Genomic DNA, 18,377 nt, shown 5'->3' on the forward strand with positions numbered 1-18,377 from the left:
CACCAGACCGCGGGAAAAATGGTGTTTTCACTACTCTTAAAATTGCACTACACTAATCAGCACGGTACTGCAGAACAATGCGGTTTACTGCCACTTTGTCTGCTTATGCTTGTTTAGATTTTCCATCAAGCTTCAAAATCTCCATGTGCTTTAACAAATGACTCAAACTACCTAAGTCATTCAAAATCCCTCTTTTGTAACGCAGTGATGGTCCAACAATCACATGTGATGCACAAAATCTACAGGATCACCTGCTGTTATCAAGTGGTCTATGATCAAATGTACACTAAGCAGTAAACGTCTTTGTTGATATCTTCATCTCATCTGGAAACTACAAACCAACTAAGGCACATGGTAAACATAAAAAAGATACATAAAATAACAAAGTAAAAGTATAAATATAACAACAGATGTTCTGCTTTGAATGCTTTTTAAAATGTTACTTATGGAATTTTAATGCCCATTTAACTTGTACTTATGGAATCTGCATACATAATAAACATCTTTGCTTTGGCCTTTCTGGTAAACAATGCCTCTTTTTTGTAGCATATATATGGCTTCTTTGAACAAGCTGCGAATTTCTCTGGAACTGGGAGTATTGGTTGAGTCACCCTGCAAAACAAACACAACACTTCACTGATATAAAGATACTTATACGTTTATAGTACAGCAATGCAGTGATGATGTGCCAAGTGTGGTAACCCACAGCAACCAATCACATTTCAGCTTACTATTGTGTGTAGTAGTTAAAACAATGGAAGATAACTGGCGGCAATGGATTCTATTGTGTGTAGTAGTTAAAACATTAGAAGATGACTGGCGGCAATGGATACTCATCCTTACAATTATTGCACTTACACCTGGAAGGGCCACTGAAAAGGCTGCCAGTTACAAGCACAGTTCCATGCACACTGACAATTCAGGCTCAGTCTAGAGCAGGGGTAGGCAACCTTAAAGAGGTGGAGATCATGGGTTTAAATCAGGTGGTGAGGAGGCAAGATATTGCCTCCTCACCACCTGTGAAACACACTCAGATTGAACAGGAGAGGGTTTAGGGTCCTAGGTTACTCCAAACGTTAATAGCAATCAATGGGAGAATAAACTTCTCACTAATTTTCTCTATAACAGCCTTTCCTGGAGGCAACAGGGAATACCCAGTATATCTAGGCCTCTATAAGAGCAGTCCCTGTCCATATAACATCCTCTGGCCACAGCAAGGTCTTTACTCACAATGCCCCAGGAGTTGACATCCATAGGTAGATCCACAGTGAGAGAGATGAGAGATCCTTCTCCAGACCAGGACTGCAGGATGATGCCCTCCAACTAATTAATTCTTTAGCAGTCTCCTCTAGGCCCCCAGCCCAGATCCTGCTGAGGCCCAGACTGCAATTTCTGTCTCACTAGCTATCTCCCAGGAGCAGCAGCCCCAGGGGGACTGGAACCCTCCCTGAAGAGGAAAGAACACCCTTGCAAGGCCTCCCAAACCTTTATCGCCTCCCCAGCTACCTTCTTGATGCCTTCTTTCAGGGATTTGCCAGGGCAAGATAAATATTCATACTGGACATTTGAATCTATATTCTGGAAACTTCTTCCAGAAGCAGGTAGGAGGAATCAAACACCCAGCTTAGGAAACCCTGAATTGACAAAACTAATAAATCATTGCCCCACTCACTACAGTGGACCCAAAAACTAAATTTAGCCCAGCACCCTAACTATAAGAGGGTGCTACACAATTAATCAAGAGCAGTTACTCAAAAAAAAAAAAGTATGGCCAAAACTTTTTTGGCAACACTTCTCTTCTGTGACCCAGAATCAGCCAACAGCAAGCTAAAGTCCTCTGTCAGCTAACATCACAGAGCCACGGCAAGCTCTGGAAGGGTCCTGACCAAATTGTTGAGATCCATCCAGATGCCTGATCAGCAGCTGGCTTAGCCTCTCAGAGCACTTCTTGCAACAATTTAGCCCAGAACTTACCCTCATATATTAGGGATCGTATACACCTCATGGATATGTTATCCCCATACTTGTGGGAAACCTCATACTTATGGGTCTCATTGGACGTAACATCATTATACAGGTCCATCCAACATGACATGGGCCTTCAGACCGTTCAGCACTTTCTAGCCAAAGACCCCCTCATGAATCCAAAACAAGCCCAGTTTATTCTCAAAGCCACATGTTTCTGTCTTCAACACAATTATTTCGAATTTGATGGTACTTATTTTCTTCAGACAAATGGCACAGCCATGGGGGCTAATTTGCCCCCAATTACGTAAACTTGACCATGGGTTACTGGGAACACTTATACATTACCCACAATAGTCCACATGCTGCCCATATTGTGTATTATGGTCGATATATCGATCATATATCACCGAACCTAACTCTCAAAGGACGTATGGTCCGGCCAACATATAGGAGACCACAAGGGCAAATGAGCCCATAAAATGACAAAAGTAGTACCACAGTTGATAAACTGTTTAATCTTGTGCACGTGTGAGTACAATACCTACTTTTATCATTTATTAAATACATTTTTTAAGGTAATGCACTAGGCTGGTGCACTCTCTATTTGTTTTTTTCTCCAAGTTGAAAAACATTCCTGACACCTGTATAAGACCTACCACACTTATTCCATTAACTGCCATGTATCAATGCAAGAAGAAACTATGTCTAACTTGCCAATTTATCCAACATGGCCAGAAATCATTCACTACTAAAGGGCATACTTACCCCATTAGAGATTTCTATAATTGTTCCACTGAGTATGTGGTGTACTGTCTTACCTGCCATGTGGGCTTCTATATGTAGGCAGAATGATCAGAACCCTACGGAAACGTTTTGGTGAGCATAGGCGCTTGATATAAGATGGAAGTAATAAACATAGCGTTCCCAGACACTTCCTTGAATGTCACCTTAAATCCACTGCAGGTCTGTAGGTATGGATCATAGAAGGTATTCCCAAATCCCTACCTACAGCCGAACAATTCAAACACCTATGCCAGCAAGAAACCCACTGGATTTATTCCCTTAATATCCTTACCCCTGGAGCACTGAATGAAGAGATTGAAATACATACTATATTATAATAATCTCCTTCACTCATACAACTGGTTTATATCATTTTCACTACTCTTTCTATTGTCTTGTTTTAATTATGATGATTATATGGTTATAAGGAAGATGATTCCTCCATTACTGTATAATAGAATAAAGTAAGGTTTATTCATTCCATATATATATATTATTATACATATTTTATTTCAGTGGATTCTTAAGGTCCCCCTCCCCTCCCCATTGAATTTGGATCCTGGGGAACCTTTGGTCAACCATTCCTGATTAATGCTTTTTCTACATTTTACGTAAGTACCATATGTACATATCCCAACGATTTGGTTTCAGTTTATATGGTCTTCTCTTTTTTTATTTTTTTATGACTGGGAGATATGATCCTATTTCATTTATTGCTTATTGTTTTATTCTTCATTTACTTCATTTTATCATACATTTTACATTGTTTATTGTGGCTGAGATTTGTAGTCCAACCCATATTATTACTTAGGCTCAATATAATAAGACCGCATTCATTAGAAGAAGCTATAGGCTCCGAGCATGTAGTCTTGTGACTTCTATCAGTGTTCAGTAGAGCACTGGTTAACACTTGTAGGACTTTTCTTTCTGCTCTAGGAGGATGCAAAACCCTTGCCCTCTGTCTTGACAGTACTGATTGGCCCTGTGCTGATCACATGCACTCTCCCAAGAAGAAAAAAAATATCTCTAGCAATACACACTAAACTGAGCATGTGCAGAATGGCTGTGGTTCAGTCTGTCTTATCAGGAGATAAGACGTGGGTATTTGGACAAGATGAGCAACAGAGAAGTCAGGATCAAATGGCCTTTTTACACAATACAACGGATTCACCCTCTAGGTTCCACAGTGAGTATAACAAGCATGCTTTACTGCATATACAGACTGATTTTACTATTGTGGGTTTAGTAACACTTTAAAGAAAATGCAGTTAATAACTTTTTGCGGTTGTATAAAAGAATGCAGGAACATTACTTTCTCTTTGAGTGTAACAGAAGCCAAGAGAATGAACGGTGTCAAGTCTAGAATAGAACCCTACAACAGCAATATGAGAGACCCACAGAATCATGTACAGACCTCTGTGCTGTGATGTGGATTTGTAGCTGCCGTAAGTAAGGAGGGTACACTTTCCAGTTCCGGTAGGTAGAAGTTGTAAATCTTATTCTCTTTCACAAAATTCATTATTTTTTCACTGAGCAGTGAGGTAAGGCTGGACCTCTGTAACATGCAATGATTCCTGTTGAAAATAAATATTGTTAATTATTGTAACTGTGTCTGTCCTTGTTTCTCTATGGGAGCCAAATAATCACAGAGTTACCTGATGTATTATTATCCAGAATACTGTATCCTAAATGTGAGGTTTAACGTTACATAAAATTGAAAACTCCTTTAAAGTAGTTTTAAACCCAAAATGTATTATATTGCAGCTTACCAGTCATAAAGATGAGGTGGATGCATTAGTTTTCTTTTCTTTAGCTTTCTTCCTTCTATTTTCACCTGGTGATCAGGCCAGTAACACATCTTATGTATTAGTGAAACACAGCTCTGGATGAAGGAGCACCCAAGGCAGAGTAGCGTTGTCAGTCTGGGGGGAGGGTCGTGTTAAATGTATTTAAATACACTAAACAAATTGAAGCCAAACTCCAGCTCCAACTTAATAAGTTACAGTAAACATCTTTTTCCTTTTGGGATAATGTTTTTAAATGAATAAATAAAAGTTGATCATTGTAAGCACCCCTGTTTGTCTCATTCCTGTAACTGCAACAGAGCTTGTTCTGTTGAAAACAACAGACTTACTGGCATGATCACCAGATTAAAATAGAAGAAATCCTAAAAAAGGAAAATAATACAGCCATCATATCTAAGAATTGGTAATAACGATGTAATTTGTTGATATTATGGCTACACTCCCTTGGAGATTGTGGTTGTCTGATTGTATCTGTACATGGATCCATACTTCAACCAATAAAAAAAAGAACTGATTTAAAAAAAAAAAAAAGAATTGGTAAGCTGCATTATAATAAATGTTTGCTTTTGGGTTTAGTACTGCTTTAGATACAGTATAATGGAAATAAATACTTCATATGCACAGTTAAACAAGTTCTGTTCTATGTCAAAATCCAAATAGTTTTACAGACATTCTTTTTGTCACGTTCTCTTTGTCACATCCTTGTTGTGGGGAGCTACACATTGTGACAAGCATCTTCATACCAGTAAACACAAACAAGGAGGCAAGTAGATAAGGAAAAGGAAACTCACAGTCTCATACACAAACTGCTTGCATGCTCAAATATATTTTAAATGCTTTTTTCGATGAAATGTGCTGTATTTCAGCTTACAGTATGTGTGTATAATGAGTCTATGTTTGCTGTATTAGATTGCTAGTTATTTATTTAAGATCATAAACCCTTATAGCATATTTTGTAGCTTTTTACAGAGTACATCAATCCTTTACATATCAGTTACTGAAGAATGTGTCTTACAATAGGCTGATCAGGCGTGCCTGGTTTGTCCCCGGATTCAGCAGTGTCCCTGTCTGTGTAACTCCCCAGAATCATCCCCACTTTAAGAGGGCCTGGTATTGTGCTCCGGGCAGCTCATAACTCCTTCTGAGTTCCTTTCTATGGCAAGGTGACCCACACCAAGCCCAAGGCAGCCATTGACCACCAATATTGTTGGTGGTGGTGTTGGTGGTGGTGTTGGTAGGGGTTATCTGGTCACCTTACCTTACAATCTAATATCCTTGTCCAATGCACACTAGCACATCGGATACACATAATAAGGCCCATTTGGCAGCAGTATGTTTCTAGATTGTTGGATTAAAGTAGTGCACTTGAAAAAAACACATGCAAACATGAGTAGAACATATAAACTAAATGCAGACAATTGGGACTGAAGCCAGAATCTTAGTGCTGTTGGGGTTATGAAGCTATGACACTGTCATGCGTAAAAGTACAAACATTTTGTGTGTCTATGTTGTGTGTCAATAATTGATTCTAATCAGAGTAACAAAAAAAATCTAAAATATGCTAGAAATGTGCATGCCTTCTATAAATAGTATGTTGCATGCTAAGACAAAATAAAGATATAACCAATTGATTTCAAGCTGAATGTTAGAATAAAATGCACTAAATGTGTCTTTGTACAGAAAAGAAGTTCAGAAAATGTTCCCTCTATCCTGTCACAAAAGCAAGAAATGTATATCTCTAAAACCATTCCTGGTTCCTAAACAGACCTAAATAGTGACAGTGGAATTGATCTCCACCTAGTGGCTGGTCAGATTGAAAGCAAGCGCTGGATCAAGTCCATCCACTATGCATCTTCAAAGTGAAATCCAAGTCTCATTATCATTCATCCAAATTAGAATTCTGTTCCACTTGTTAGGCCCTACCTGATGTTGACATTTGGAGAAGGCAAATCAATAATTATCATATTTCTTGCACACCTGACACCTTTCAAATGAGAAATTTAGGCCTTAGGTTCCATTCATAAGGCAGTGTAGCTGCAGCCAGGGGCACCAGATTCTTGCAAATGCTGCATACACAGTGTGTGCAAACAGCTGCAGCTGTCAGTAGTGACAGTCGGATATGTACTCTGTACGAATCAATGGCTGGCACCACCGCTGTTCACATGCAGCCACTCATTTGATTGGTTACATGTAAACAGAACCTCCAGCCATCCATGGACACAGCCAGTGTGAATCCAGGGTCTGTGTTTCTGCAGAGTTTTGTCCGCACATAAACTGGCGGCAGCTAATCGGCCAGTTTGTATGCGGCCATAGCACAGAGTATTGGTGTGTCCAGAGGCTGTGTTTATCCACCTCTGAATGCAGAAAACTATCTGTGGCTAAACTGTTGTGAGTGTAGCATTAAAGGACTATTGGGAAAGTTTAGAACCTCCTTGTATGTGTTGAGTAAATCTAGTCAGGTGGATGTGCTTGCTATCTCTCCTAGATTGTAAGCTCCAAGGAGCAGGGCCCTCCTATCCCTCTTGTATTGAACTGTATTGTTGCTGTATTGTCTGCTATTATATTGTAAAGCGCTGAGCAAACTGTTGGAGCTATATAAATCCTGTGTAATAATAATCAATAAATATGCCCCAGACCTGGCCACCTTAGAAAGATCCTGTAACCAGACCATTAATTCCAACAATCTTCCTATAAGATCATATGTGTATTTAACATATTTTATTTATCTGTAAAGGCCTTCCTTGTGTAGACATCCTAAAGCCCTGAGACTACTGCTGGGTGCTGCCTTATTGAATGTGAAGGTAGCAGCTCCAGCAGACTCAGAGCTGTCATTCAAGTGATTCCTTTGCTTCACACCTTCCTCCTCCCCGGCAGCTGCATTAAAGGTTATGTGGGGTGGAAAAGGGAGGGATAGAGGAGCTGGGCCAGCACATATAGTAATTAGACACTCCCAGAAGAGGAGGGAAGGGACTCTGCTAGGGAACTGACTGGCCAAACTTCTTGGCAAGTTCAGAGACACACTACAAGTTAATAAAACATGATTTATACAAAAGGAAAACGTTACAAGTTAGTTTTTCAAATCCTTGATTTTACTGTGCTTTTCCCTGCAATTTTAAAAGTTGGCAATAAAGTCTGGGGCTTGAATGGTTCAGTGCTGCATGCCTTATTCTTCAAGCAGGCAGTATATGTGAAATAACTACCTGATCTTTCATCTGACCTCTTTTCTGAAATGTTAGTTCCTTGGGGGGGTGGGGGGTGTCACGCTGTTCCAATGTCCTCTGAGGCACTGACCTGGAACAAGTATAGATAAGATATTCTGACTTCATGAGCATGCGTGTCACAAGTCACTAACTCGTACTAAAGCCATTCACATTCAGGAAATCCATATTCTTAGAGGAAGTCAGCAATGATAGTTTCCATAATTCTTTCCGCACTGGCTCCCCTGAAAGATTGGGAATGTGTATTGTGACAATCAGCAGCACCATGTGCATTTACTGTAGTTAAGCTGAATAGACATGTCTCCAACCATCACTGAGGACTCATGCTAAATGGACTTTATCCTCTCAACTACACTTTATCATACAGATAAAAGGCAAGGAAATTATATGTTTATCGTTTCCATCTTCTCTATTCCCATTTTATTTTTACTTTTCCCTTTTCTGTTAACAAGTTAGTCTAAAGTCTGAATTGAAGGTTCACATTTCAAGAAAAATGACTAAAATAATAATCCATATCTGTGGAAATGTGGGTTAAAGCACTACAGTATCCAAACCTTAAAGCTGAAGTTTTTTCTGCTCATCAACTCACTTAAAGTATATGAATATACTTTTAGAACATATTAGTATATATTATAATTATATAATTATAAATATTGAACCCTCTGCTTGTAAAACAACTCATTCAGTTTAAAATAGAAATTAAAGGCAATATAAAAAAAAACATTATAAATACCTTCTCCCCCCTTTAAAATAAGTGATCATATACCCTCTGTACTCAGCTGCAGAAGGATCTTAGAGAGCTAGGGGAGAAGAAACAGCAGGACATTGGTCTTTCCAGTGAATGGCTGTGGGGGGGGGGGGGTTTCCCCACAAGCCTGATCACTGGAGGAGAGCAGGCCCAGTTCCCACCATAGCCAGAAAACTGTCCATGCTATGCTCTCCTGCCTAGTGTGGTCAGTTAATAATAGGAAAGCATGGGGACTGGCAGGAACACCAGGGATTACACACAAAGGAAGCAATACAAAGAGAACAGCATACTTTTTCATACAAGTACATGAAACAGGCACATATCAGGAATATGAAATGTTGGGTTTACATATTCTTTAATGAGATTTCTAAATAAAACCTTCTTGCTTTCATTACATACCTTCTTTTTAAACCAAGTGAAATTGTTGCTGTGTATCTGCTTCTCTATGCAATGCAGGCAGATCATGGGAGGTTCTGGCAAGGTGCTGTACATAGCTTCCTGAAAAAAATCACAGCTCCCTGCCTCAGTACTCTTCTCAAGAGCCCTCAGCTCTGATGCACATAGCGGGCTGAATCTTGGGAGAAGTTATGCAAATATAAAAATCCCTTCATGGGTGGGTGTCAGTTTGGAGGAGTGGGCATTCCTAGGCAGTCTGCATTTATATACAGACTGCCCTAGGTAACACTTTCATGAATGAAAGAACTGAAATTCAATGAATGACAGGGGCAGTGCAGAGGCAGGAAAGCTGGGGAGGAAAGTTCTAGAAGAGAAGTTATGCAAATATAAAAATCCCTTCATGGGTGGGTGTCAGTTTGGAGGAGTGGGCATTCCTAGGCAGTTTGCATTTATATACAGACTGCCCAAGGTAACACTTTCATGATTGAAAGAACTGAAATTCAATGAATGACAGGGGCAGTGCAAAGGCAGGAAAGCTGGGGAGGAAAGTTCTAGAAGAGGCTGGATGTCCTTTATCCAGGAAATCAGGCAGGCTCTGACTTGTTCTAATGCACAACATAAGATGCTCACAAGGTACAGTGAAACCAGAGTGAGCAGTCTCAGTACAGAAAAGGAGCCTGTACAACTGTGCAAGACTGAGGGTATGACTGGAGTTCAGCTTTAAAGTGGACCCATTATTAAATAGCACAATTTATTTATTTATTTCAGGTACTTGTATAGCGCCGTCAATTTATGCAGTACTTTATATATATTGTACATCCACATCAGTCCCTGACTCTCAAGGAGTGTACAATCTAAGGTCCTAAACTCACATTCATACATACACATACCAGGGCCAGTTTAGACAGGAGCCAATTAACCTACCAGCATGTCATTGGAGTGTGGGAGGAAACCCATGCAGGCACATGGAGAACATGCAAACTCCAGGCAGGTGGTGCCGTGGTTGGGATTCGAACCCTAGTGCTGCCCGGCAGAAATGCTAACCACTTAGGCACTGATGAATCAATGAATCAGTATACATGTTTAAATAGGATGCCTAATATAAGATAATATATTTGGAGGTAAAAAAGGACCTCTTCCATGGCTTGAATTAAAAAAAAATGCTTCTCTATGCTCTCTATATCTGACAAATATATATATATATATATATATATACACGCACTCATTGTTTAGACTGAGCATCCAAGAGCAACAGTTGCACTTCCGCAGTTAAGCAGCATATATTTGGAGAACAAGCTGATTTGATGGGAAATTCCTCACCCAGTCTGTTATAAATTCCTGTAACTGCCTGTTTTCTAAATAAATATTTTACAATTGTAGCTGGTATGTTTCCTAGATGCTTTCTGAAATTTCCATTTACTATAGAAACTATATGACTTACGGTTGCTCCAGGGATTGATCCGTCATGTGATCGGGAAGAATAAAAGGTTTGTCATAGACATGTTTATAGAGATAAGGCAGCTCAAGCATCCTCATAATCTGCATGTCAAGCGTGGGATCATCCACTTTATCTAAGGCAAAAAATGAATTTATTAAACAAAAGTTACTCTAGTAAGTGAACAAAACTGAAACAGAAGGCTGTAACTTGTGTATTTATTAATTAAAGGCATAGTTCACCTTGACAAAAAAAATGCCTATGTGCTGTAGATAAAGGGCGTCAGTAAAAAAAACAAACAAACTGTGCAGCTTTCACCAAAGTTGAATAATGCCCTTGCTATAGGTGTAGGACATTTACCTATCTCCTGGGGCAGGGGCAGAGGCAGCCATCGCTCAGATCGGTTCAGCATGAATTAGTCAAAATCCGAACTGTGTATGGCACCTTTTGGCTCTTGGAAACTAAAGAATAACTACAGGCAAAACGTTTTATAATTTGTCAGACAGTTCTTTTGATCCAAGATGGTTCACGGTGTACTGTACAGTCTTTACCAGTTCTGATATTAAAGTACAACTAAGGCACAATGTTTGAGTTTTGGATGGAGTAGAGAGGGATTAGAATACATGTTTTTATTGCTGTCTGTGCCCCGTTAGGAAGATTCATCCCCTCTATTTGTCTACATTATCATTATCACCAAAAGTAAAAGAAAATCACACATTTTGGGTTGTTACCAAAACAAGACTAGAGGTAAACCGTCCAATGGGGACACTAGATCTGAGGACAACCAGGGATTACCTTGCTTTGGAGGCTTTCCTTTGACTTCCTGTTTTGGCCAAGGACCAAGAAGTGAAGGTAACACTCACCCCATGGGACACAGATAGTAAAAAGGAAACTGACAGGGAGTGTAACCCTTCCATACTCTATCCAAAATTAAAAACAAAGGTTTAATTCAACTTTAAACCCAAACTAAATAATATTGTGACTCATTTATAAAGACTAGAGTTCAGTGGAGTTGCTACCAGTAGCAGGCATATTCACGCTGTCAATTCTCTAAAAAAGCTTAGAACATGTCATGCAGTTTAGCAGATGGTGAGACTGTGGTTTCTGAGTGGTCAAAGTAGGGCTTTAGACTTTGCAATCTGATTATGCAGTGATATTTGTTTATACCTGACACCGCTCCAAATGAAAGGATATAATGAAATGGGTATCCATGTAAATGACAGTAATGTGATGATCTCAGAAGGAATCTTCAGAAAAAAAAATGTCAAACGTGCTCAGTTTCCCTTTTGACTGAACTTGGTGCCTTCGGGTAAACATTCCCAGTGTGTGCTAACTGTGATAATTATCATGCAAACATATGAAAAGCTTTCCTGCTATTTCCAATGGATGGCAGTCTTTTTAAGTGGTTGTAAACCTCTGATATGAAATATGAACAAAGCATATTCCCTCTATAATGTGTACTTGTCTCAATCCAATGCATAAAATGTCTTTCCTGTCTGTTGCTTTGTTCCTCTGCTATCAGCATGAGTCACTTCTCATAAGTTTTCCTGACACCAATGGATAAAAATTTGACAGGGGAAAGAGCTCCAGCACATAGCCTGTGATTGACAGCCTCAGGTCCGTTTCTGTGCTGTGTAAAGGGGGGGGGGTGTCCCTTCCCTCCAATCAGCTTTCACTGAGTATAACTTCAACTCCCCACCTCATGCTTTCTGAAAGTTCAGACAAGCTATAGAAACAGTGGACTTTGAATGGCTGTAGAGAAGAGAAGACCACAGATAAACAGCTACAACTTATGTAGGAGATTTGTTTAATCTCTGTGTATCACCTGAGGCCAGTCACTTCCCGGAGTATATGTAAGGGTTTACAGCCACTTTAAAGTGGAACTCTGTCAATAAATGGTTAAATATTACTGCTCGCTGGGTCACCTTTACCCTGCTATTGTACAGGCAATGCTGTTTCACTGTCCAGTGAGGAGGCAGATGACATTGAACTGCTGAACCACGAAGATGGATTGCTCAATCAGGAATTATATTTGCCAGCTATCTGGATTTGCAGTGTGGAGAATGTCTGTAAATCACAAAATTGGCTGCACAGAATTGAAAATCCTTTGTTAGATAAAATAGTACACATATATGTGATTTAATTGTGTATTTAGCCATCTGCCTGAAGCTTCCCCTTAAACTCATGAGACAGATGGATAGCAAAAGCCAGCTAAGGCAATGAAATGCATGTGTGTGGGCAGACAAATGCCAAACTTGTGCCAGAAATGCCAGCTGATATCTAACACAAATCATACAAGCATAAACAAACATCTCATTTGTAAAATGAAGTTCTCCTCACAGAAAATAGAAGACACCACCTCTCTCTGCATTCTGAAAACTTTGATGTAGCCTCGGACTCGGATAACATCGCCAATTTCCATCTTGGCCTGACTGCTTTCCTGTCGGTGCAGTTCTTGCACTAGTCCATCTAGGTCATTAGCTCCCGATGTACTTCTGTGAATGTCTGCAAACACAAGATCAAAGAATAGAGAATTTACTGGAAGACTTTACTTTAATGATATAAAACAGATATATGACCTGGTTTCACCCTGGAATTAAAATGACAAGTTAACACGAGGGTTGATTCTCTAAATTGGGGAAAGGAAAAGGAGCATGAAAGGTAGCAACCAATTATGTTTAACCTTTTGTTCTAAGCGAAAATTAAATCTTAACTGCAGGCGAACACCTAAAAATAGGATAAAACACATTAAGGGAACAGTTGTAGCTCCGAAAAGATTTGTATTTCTGTCCATCCAGTCCTAAAAGTTACACAGCTTTTCCATATGGTACTGCCCTGTCAGGCAGGGCAGGAGACCAGATTTTTTTCTATTGCAATTCAGTAACACTTCCCAATCACCTCTCCACCTCCACCTCCACCCGGTGACTGGACAGGGAAAAGAAAACAAGCAGACTGATGAGCTCATCTATCACTCTGCTCTCTCCTCCTATCAGCACATTCTTTGTTAGCACACAAGCACTGCAGCACAACTTATTCCTTGTGCCGTTTCTTCCTCTCCCAGTCTGCGCTCTGCTTTACAAAGTGCGCAACACACTGATGCTAAGTCAAATTCAGGCACTTACAGTGTTTGTATTTACATAATACATTCAAGGTGTAATAATGAATACAGAGGTGCATTAAAGTGGTTCTAAAGGCAGAAGGTTTTTTTTATCTTCATGCATTCTATCACAGCCAGCGAGCCAATGAGGATAGAACGGGGGGCCGAGACATGCTCTGTGTGTGAATTAACAATGTCCATTTACAGGAGCACAGCTCGGAAGCCCCCATAGCAAGAGGCTGGCTATTGGGGGCACTCAGTGCAGGGGAGGAGCTAGGACTGCCAGAGGGTACCCATAGGAAAAGGATCGGGGCTGCTCTGTGCAAAACTATTACACAGAGCCGGTAAGTATAACATGTTTGTTATTTATCCTTTTTTTTATTCAACCCTTAGAATCACTTTAATTTGTTTCTTATATATCTGCCTGGAGTTCAGCTTTAAACAGGAATTCTAATTGATCACCAATGATTTCACTTTTGTTTTTAGTTTCTTTTCTAAAATGGAATTGCGGTTGGAAAGTCAGCATTATCCTGCCTCTAAAACATATATTTTTGGTATATATTTCTATAAACGTGCATACGCTGATCGACATGTGTGCATGTAGGGTGTGCCTGTGGCTCTTGCAACCCCTTTAATTTTTCCAAAGCAAAATATCATACAATTTTTACAAAACTGCATGATGAAGATTGTCTGTACAGCAAGGTAAATGCACTAAGCCTGTTGACCACAGTACATTGAAAACTGGAGTCTCAGCCTAAGTAATATTTGCTTTTAAAATTCTGCAAATCTGGAGAGACACTGGTTACAGGAGACAATGTACAGTAAGTACTTCTTACTCTCAATTAGCATGAGAAAACAATCAGTCAGTCTTCAACACCAACTAAACCAGTGTGTCTTGATGAGATCAGCAGCATAGCTGCAGAATATGAGGGCATGCTGGATGAGGAGAAGAAACAAAACAGACATGGGGGAGGAGAGGGTGGCAATATTCTCAGAGGTGCCTTTTTCTGCCAGATACTAAACAGCATACAGTAGATAGGTTGCTGATTAATTAGCATTGCCATAAAATGAAAATAGCTTAGCAAGATCTTTTATAGAAAGCTAATATTCTCTCTGGCTCAGAACACCAGTCAAAACCATTAATAAATATTGGCACATTAAGATAAAAAAACAGATCAGACTGCAATACATTCCTTAAAGCTGAAAATTTTATACAGTTTATATATATATATATATATATATATATATATAAAACCTGTTTTCATTATATATCCTATTGTAGACCTAGTGTTCTCATCTGATCACTAGGTCTTTACACTTCTCTATGCAATACAGGCAGATCATGGCTGATGGGAGGGGCTGGTAGAGTGTTATACACAGTTTTTGGAAACCGAAAGCCATGGTAATGCCCATATGGGATGTTAAGCCCACATGACTGAAAGAATTGAAATACAAAAAAATAAAAGGTGGGCCAGGGACAGTAAGGATGGGGAAGAAAGCGCTGGATGATGCTTTATATCCATCAGCAAGGAAATGAGTAAGGCTCTGTCTGACTTGCTGTAAAGTTTAATTCCCACTTTGAGAAGTTAACAGTGTGCAGGGAAATCAGATCCTGCAACCTCAGGAGAGTACAGGAGAAGAACCTTTACAACTGCATAAAACTAAAAAGTAAGGCCAGAGTTCAGCTCTAAATCTGAAGCTGTCCTCTGCAGTGCTTCTTCCCACCACTAAATGTCATCAGCCTTTCAGGCTGAATGACACCCAGATTAATTCAACTCAATTCCTCTGGTCCCAGGCTGTTACAGATCCACCCAATTCTGTGACTTTGCATTAGATTACACACAAAGCTGAATTAGTCAAAAAACAAGCCGTTTCCCCTTCCTTCCCTGCTCTGTGCTGCTCCATACAGAGTTTGAGCACGAGAGAGATTCTGAAGGCAAACAGCTTCTGCTACACTCTCTTTAAAAACCCAAAATGTTTTGTGACACCGATTCCCAAGGGTACACCCTGCAATAAATATTTATTTGCAAAATAAAAATAAAGATTTACACATACATGAAAATAATATAATTCATCAATGTAACCACTTCCCATCTGGCCCATGTACATAAACGGCAGGACGGGATATGTTTCTGATGTCCTCCTGCATCAGAGGCTTGTGCGCAGCTCTCAGCACTTCAAGTGCTTGTTTTGCATAAGTCAATAAAGTTCATACAAACATCCAATTAATTTGCTTAAATGGATGAGCATGGAAACTAGTTTTTATTTGGGAAATGAATCATAAAGGCAAACTACACATAGAATATACCATAAAAATTATACTGTAGATCTTTTTACTGGCAGGATCACCAGGTATTTGTGAAACTTTTGTAAGAAAAAAGATTGGAACAGTAAGACCCCATCCATTCCTAAGGCCCTGTTGACACCTGAGCGTACTGGAATAGTTGACAGAAACACATGATTCTGCCTCCGATTGCAGAATCATAGCAAAATGTGCAACGTTCTTGCGGTGCTATTATTTCTTAATGGCATCCCAAACGAGGTGCGATTTTGCCGTGATTCTCATCCATGCAACACGCAAAGCAAAATGTGCCTGGCTCAATGCCAAAATTTGGTACATAAGCTTCTTTAGTGCATTTTAGGAACAGAGGGAGGTCCATTCAAAAATAAATGCAGCTCCAAAAACGCGTCACAAAAACGCGATGATATCAGGTGTGAACGGAACCTGAGTGCTTTGTAACTTGAAGCCTCAAAATGCTCAACAAAGTAAGTACATGAGCTTCTTTTTGAGCTGCAAGCTTCAAGTGCTCTTGGCCCCAATAGACTTCAATAGGAACACCTGCAAAATGTGCAGTGCATATATTGCCTGCTTTTTCCCTGGTAATTAGTTAGACCAATTTTCATTGGTCAAAATTAATTTCAAAACATGCTCAAGTTTTAGATGTCTTTAAAAATTAGCAAAAATGTGCGTACAAATGCTAAAAAAATAAGCCCGCAATACAACCAGAGACGTTCGGCTCAAAAAAACATTTTTTATATGAACATTTTTTTTTCATGTTTTCATTTACATACACTTTAATTTGTCTCACAAATCTCTTTGATTGCAGGATGCTTTGATCTTCGATGACAGAGTTGCTATGAATAAAAATATTTTCACCTGAAGGCCTATCTTTGGCTGCAGAGGACTTCCAGCAAGTGCAGTTGATAACTCCAGTGCTATCATCCACTAAATGAGAAAATAGACAAAAAATACATTTAAATCACGTGTACAGTGACCAAAGATCATCACAGGTATCCTTCACATACGAAGATATGGCAAATAATTGAACGGAGTCTACCAACATGCCATGCTGCTGAGGCTTTAATTGTTATGGTGACAAAAGCTCAGGGCTACAGCAGGAAACCAATCCATTAGTTGGCGTCAGCCAGATTTCGAAGGAGGAAAGAGAAGGGTGGGGCAGCTTGGCAGGTGGCCTAAAAACAGGAGAGCAATGAAAGATGTGATGAAAAAAGGGTGGATTGTTTATGTAATCAAACAAATACAGAAGTCACAAGCTAATGAACAGACACCTTCTTTCCAGTTCACTGACAAAATCTATACTAAGCTGAAAGAAATTATTATAAAAAGTCACACACAAAAAAAAGTGAGGTGAATGAACACCTATTAGGATCCAGATGTCTTTCCCCAGAATGGATTAGAAAATGCAAGGTAAAGGCCAAGTTCACCTTTTATAAAAAATAAAAATAAAATAATAATAATAGCAGATATGTTTGCAGGCAAATAAATGTGCATTTATTATTTTTTTACTGTAAGGCTGATCAAGGGTGCCATGCCTCAAATGGACAGGCAGTTTCTGAATGGCAGGAAGAATGAAAGAACTATGAGAGCGCTCACCAGAGCCCCCGTAATTCATTGAGAACTACAATCCCTTGACCGTAGTGGCCAATGGTACTTGTAGTTTATTCATTCACAGAACTGTGTGAATGAATGATGTAGCCATGTGGGCAGAGCCCTGGAAGGCTGCACTGCTTTTAAATTCTGACAGCTGGTGTGGGGAGAAGAACCCCCGCCTGGCAGAGGGAGGGGGGGATTAGGTGGAGAGGAGGAAGGAGCTGGAACATGTTACATGTTCCACCCAAAATACCATTTGAACATTAACATGTTCCAAAGGTAAGCCTATTCCTTAACACCTGAATGGTTGAGTGGTGATTAAGCAGTGAACTTATAAGGCTTTAGGCCAGGTAAGCACTTTTTGTCATTCACTGCGTGAGCTGCTAATAATACAGAGTCATGTCAGAGCTTACTAGCTTCAAAGAGGGCAAATTGTTGTCCTGTGAAGACTGGGATTGAGCTCTGCAGTCACTTTTGCAGAAGTTGTTTTCTTATTCCGGGTCACAATCCTGCACAATGTCCTTTTGTCTCTTTCGGTCAGTTGACCATGACAATTGCACTTATGCTTATCACACGACGTGATTTATAGTGAGTCGCTTTACAGGATGCTGCTAAGCAGATGCAGTCAGGAATTCAGGAGGCAATCCTTCTGCCTTCTGTCTCCCCCCCATTTTTTTCTTAACACACCCTAAATTTAAGGGCCTAACAAACCCCTTACCTCTCCGGAGTCTGTTGTGACTTAGATAAAACAAAACCAAAATCACTAAAATGTAGACTGCAACATAGAAAAAAACAAGTGTCTGACCAGTTTCTCCTGCAACATTCAGCTTCCACAGAGTACTTAAAGGTCTTTAAGGGATTAAATGATATGTTTGTGGAAGGAGACATAGCCTTTTGCCCTAAGGAATGTACACAGCAGGGGCGGACTGACCATTTGGAAACTCGGGCACTGCCCGAGGGCCCGGGGTCCGTAGGGGGCCCCATGAGATGCCCCTGGTACCTTTTTCATAGGCTTTTTTGAGTTTGGGCAAGGAC

General features: G+C 39.9%; 1 protein-coding gene across 4 annotated transcripts in view; it reads right to left on the reverse strand.

The window, feature by feature from the left end:
• STN1 (STN1 subunit of CST complex) overlaps nucleotides 1-18,377 on the reverse strand; it is a 75,286-nt gene that overhangs the window by 19,230 nt on the left and 37,679 nt on the right. For 3 of the 4 annotated variants that reach the window (XM_089690267.1, XM_089690268.1, XM_089690269.1), the window contains 5 exons: nucleotides 16,608-16,676; nucleotides 12,694-12,858; nucleotides 10,360-10,489; nucleotides 4,166-4,325; nucleotides 493-612 (listed from right to left, as the gene is read on the reverse strand). In XM_089690267.1, coding sequence (XP_089546393.1) covers nucleotides 493-612; nucleotides 4,166-4,325; nucleotides 10,360-10,489; nucleotides 12,694-12,858; nucleotides 16,608-16,676 — 644 coding nt within the window. Of the gene's footprint in view, nucleotides 1-492; nucleotides 613-4,165; nucleotides 4,326-10,359; nucleotides 10,490-12,693; nucleotides 12,859-16,607; nucleotides 16,677-16,792; nucleotides 16,925-18,377 lie in introns of those variants that run through there. The other variant, XM_089690270.1, reaches the window with a different exon arrangement.

This window comes from Staurois parvus, unplaced genomic scaffold, assembly GCF_062004578.1.
Source record: "Staurois parvus isolate SC_StPar_1 unplaced genomic scaffold, SC_StPar_1.0 ptg000525l, whole genome shotgun sequence".
NCBI classification, from domain to species: Eukaryota; Metazoa; Chordata; class Amphibia; order Anura; family Ranidae; genus Staurois; species Staurois parvus.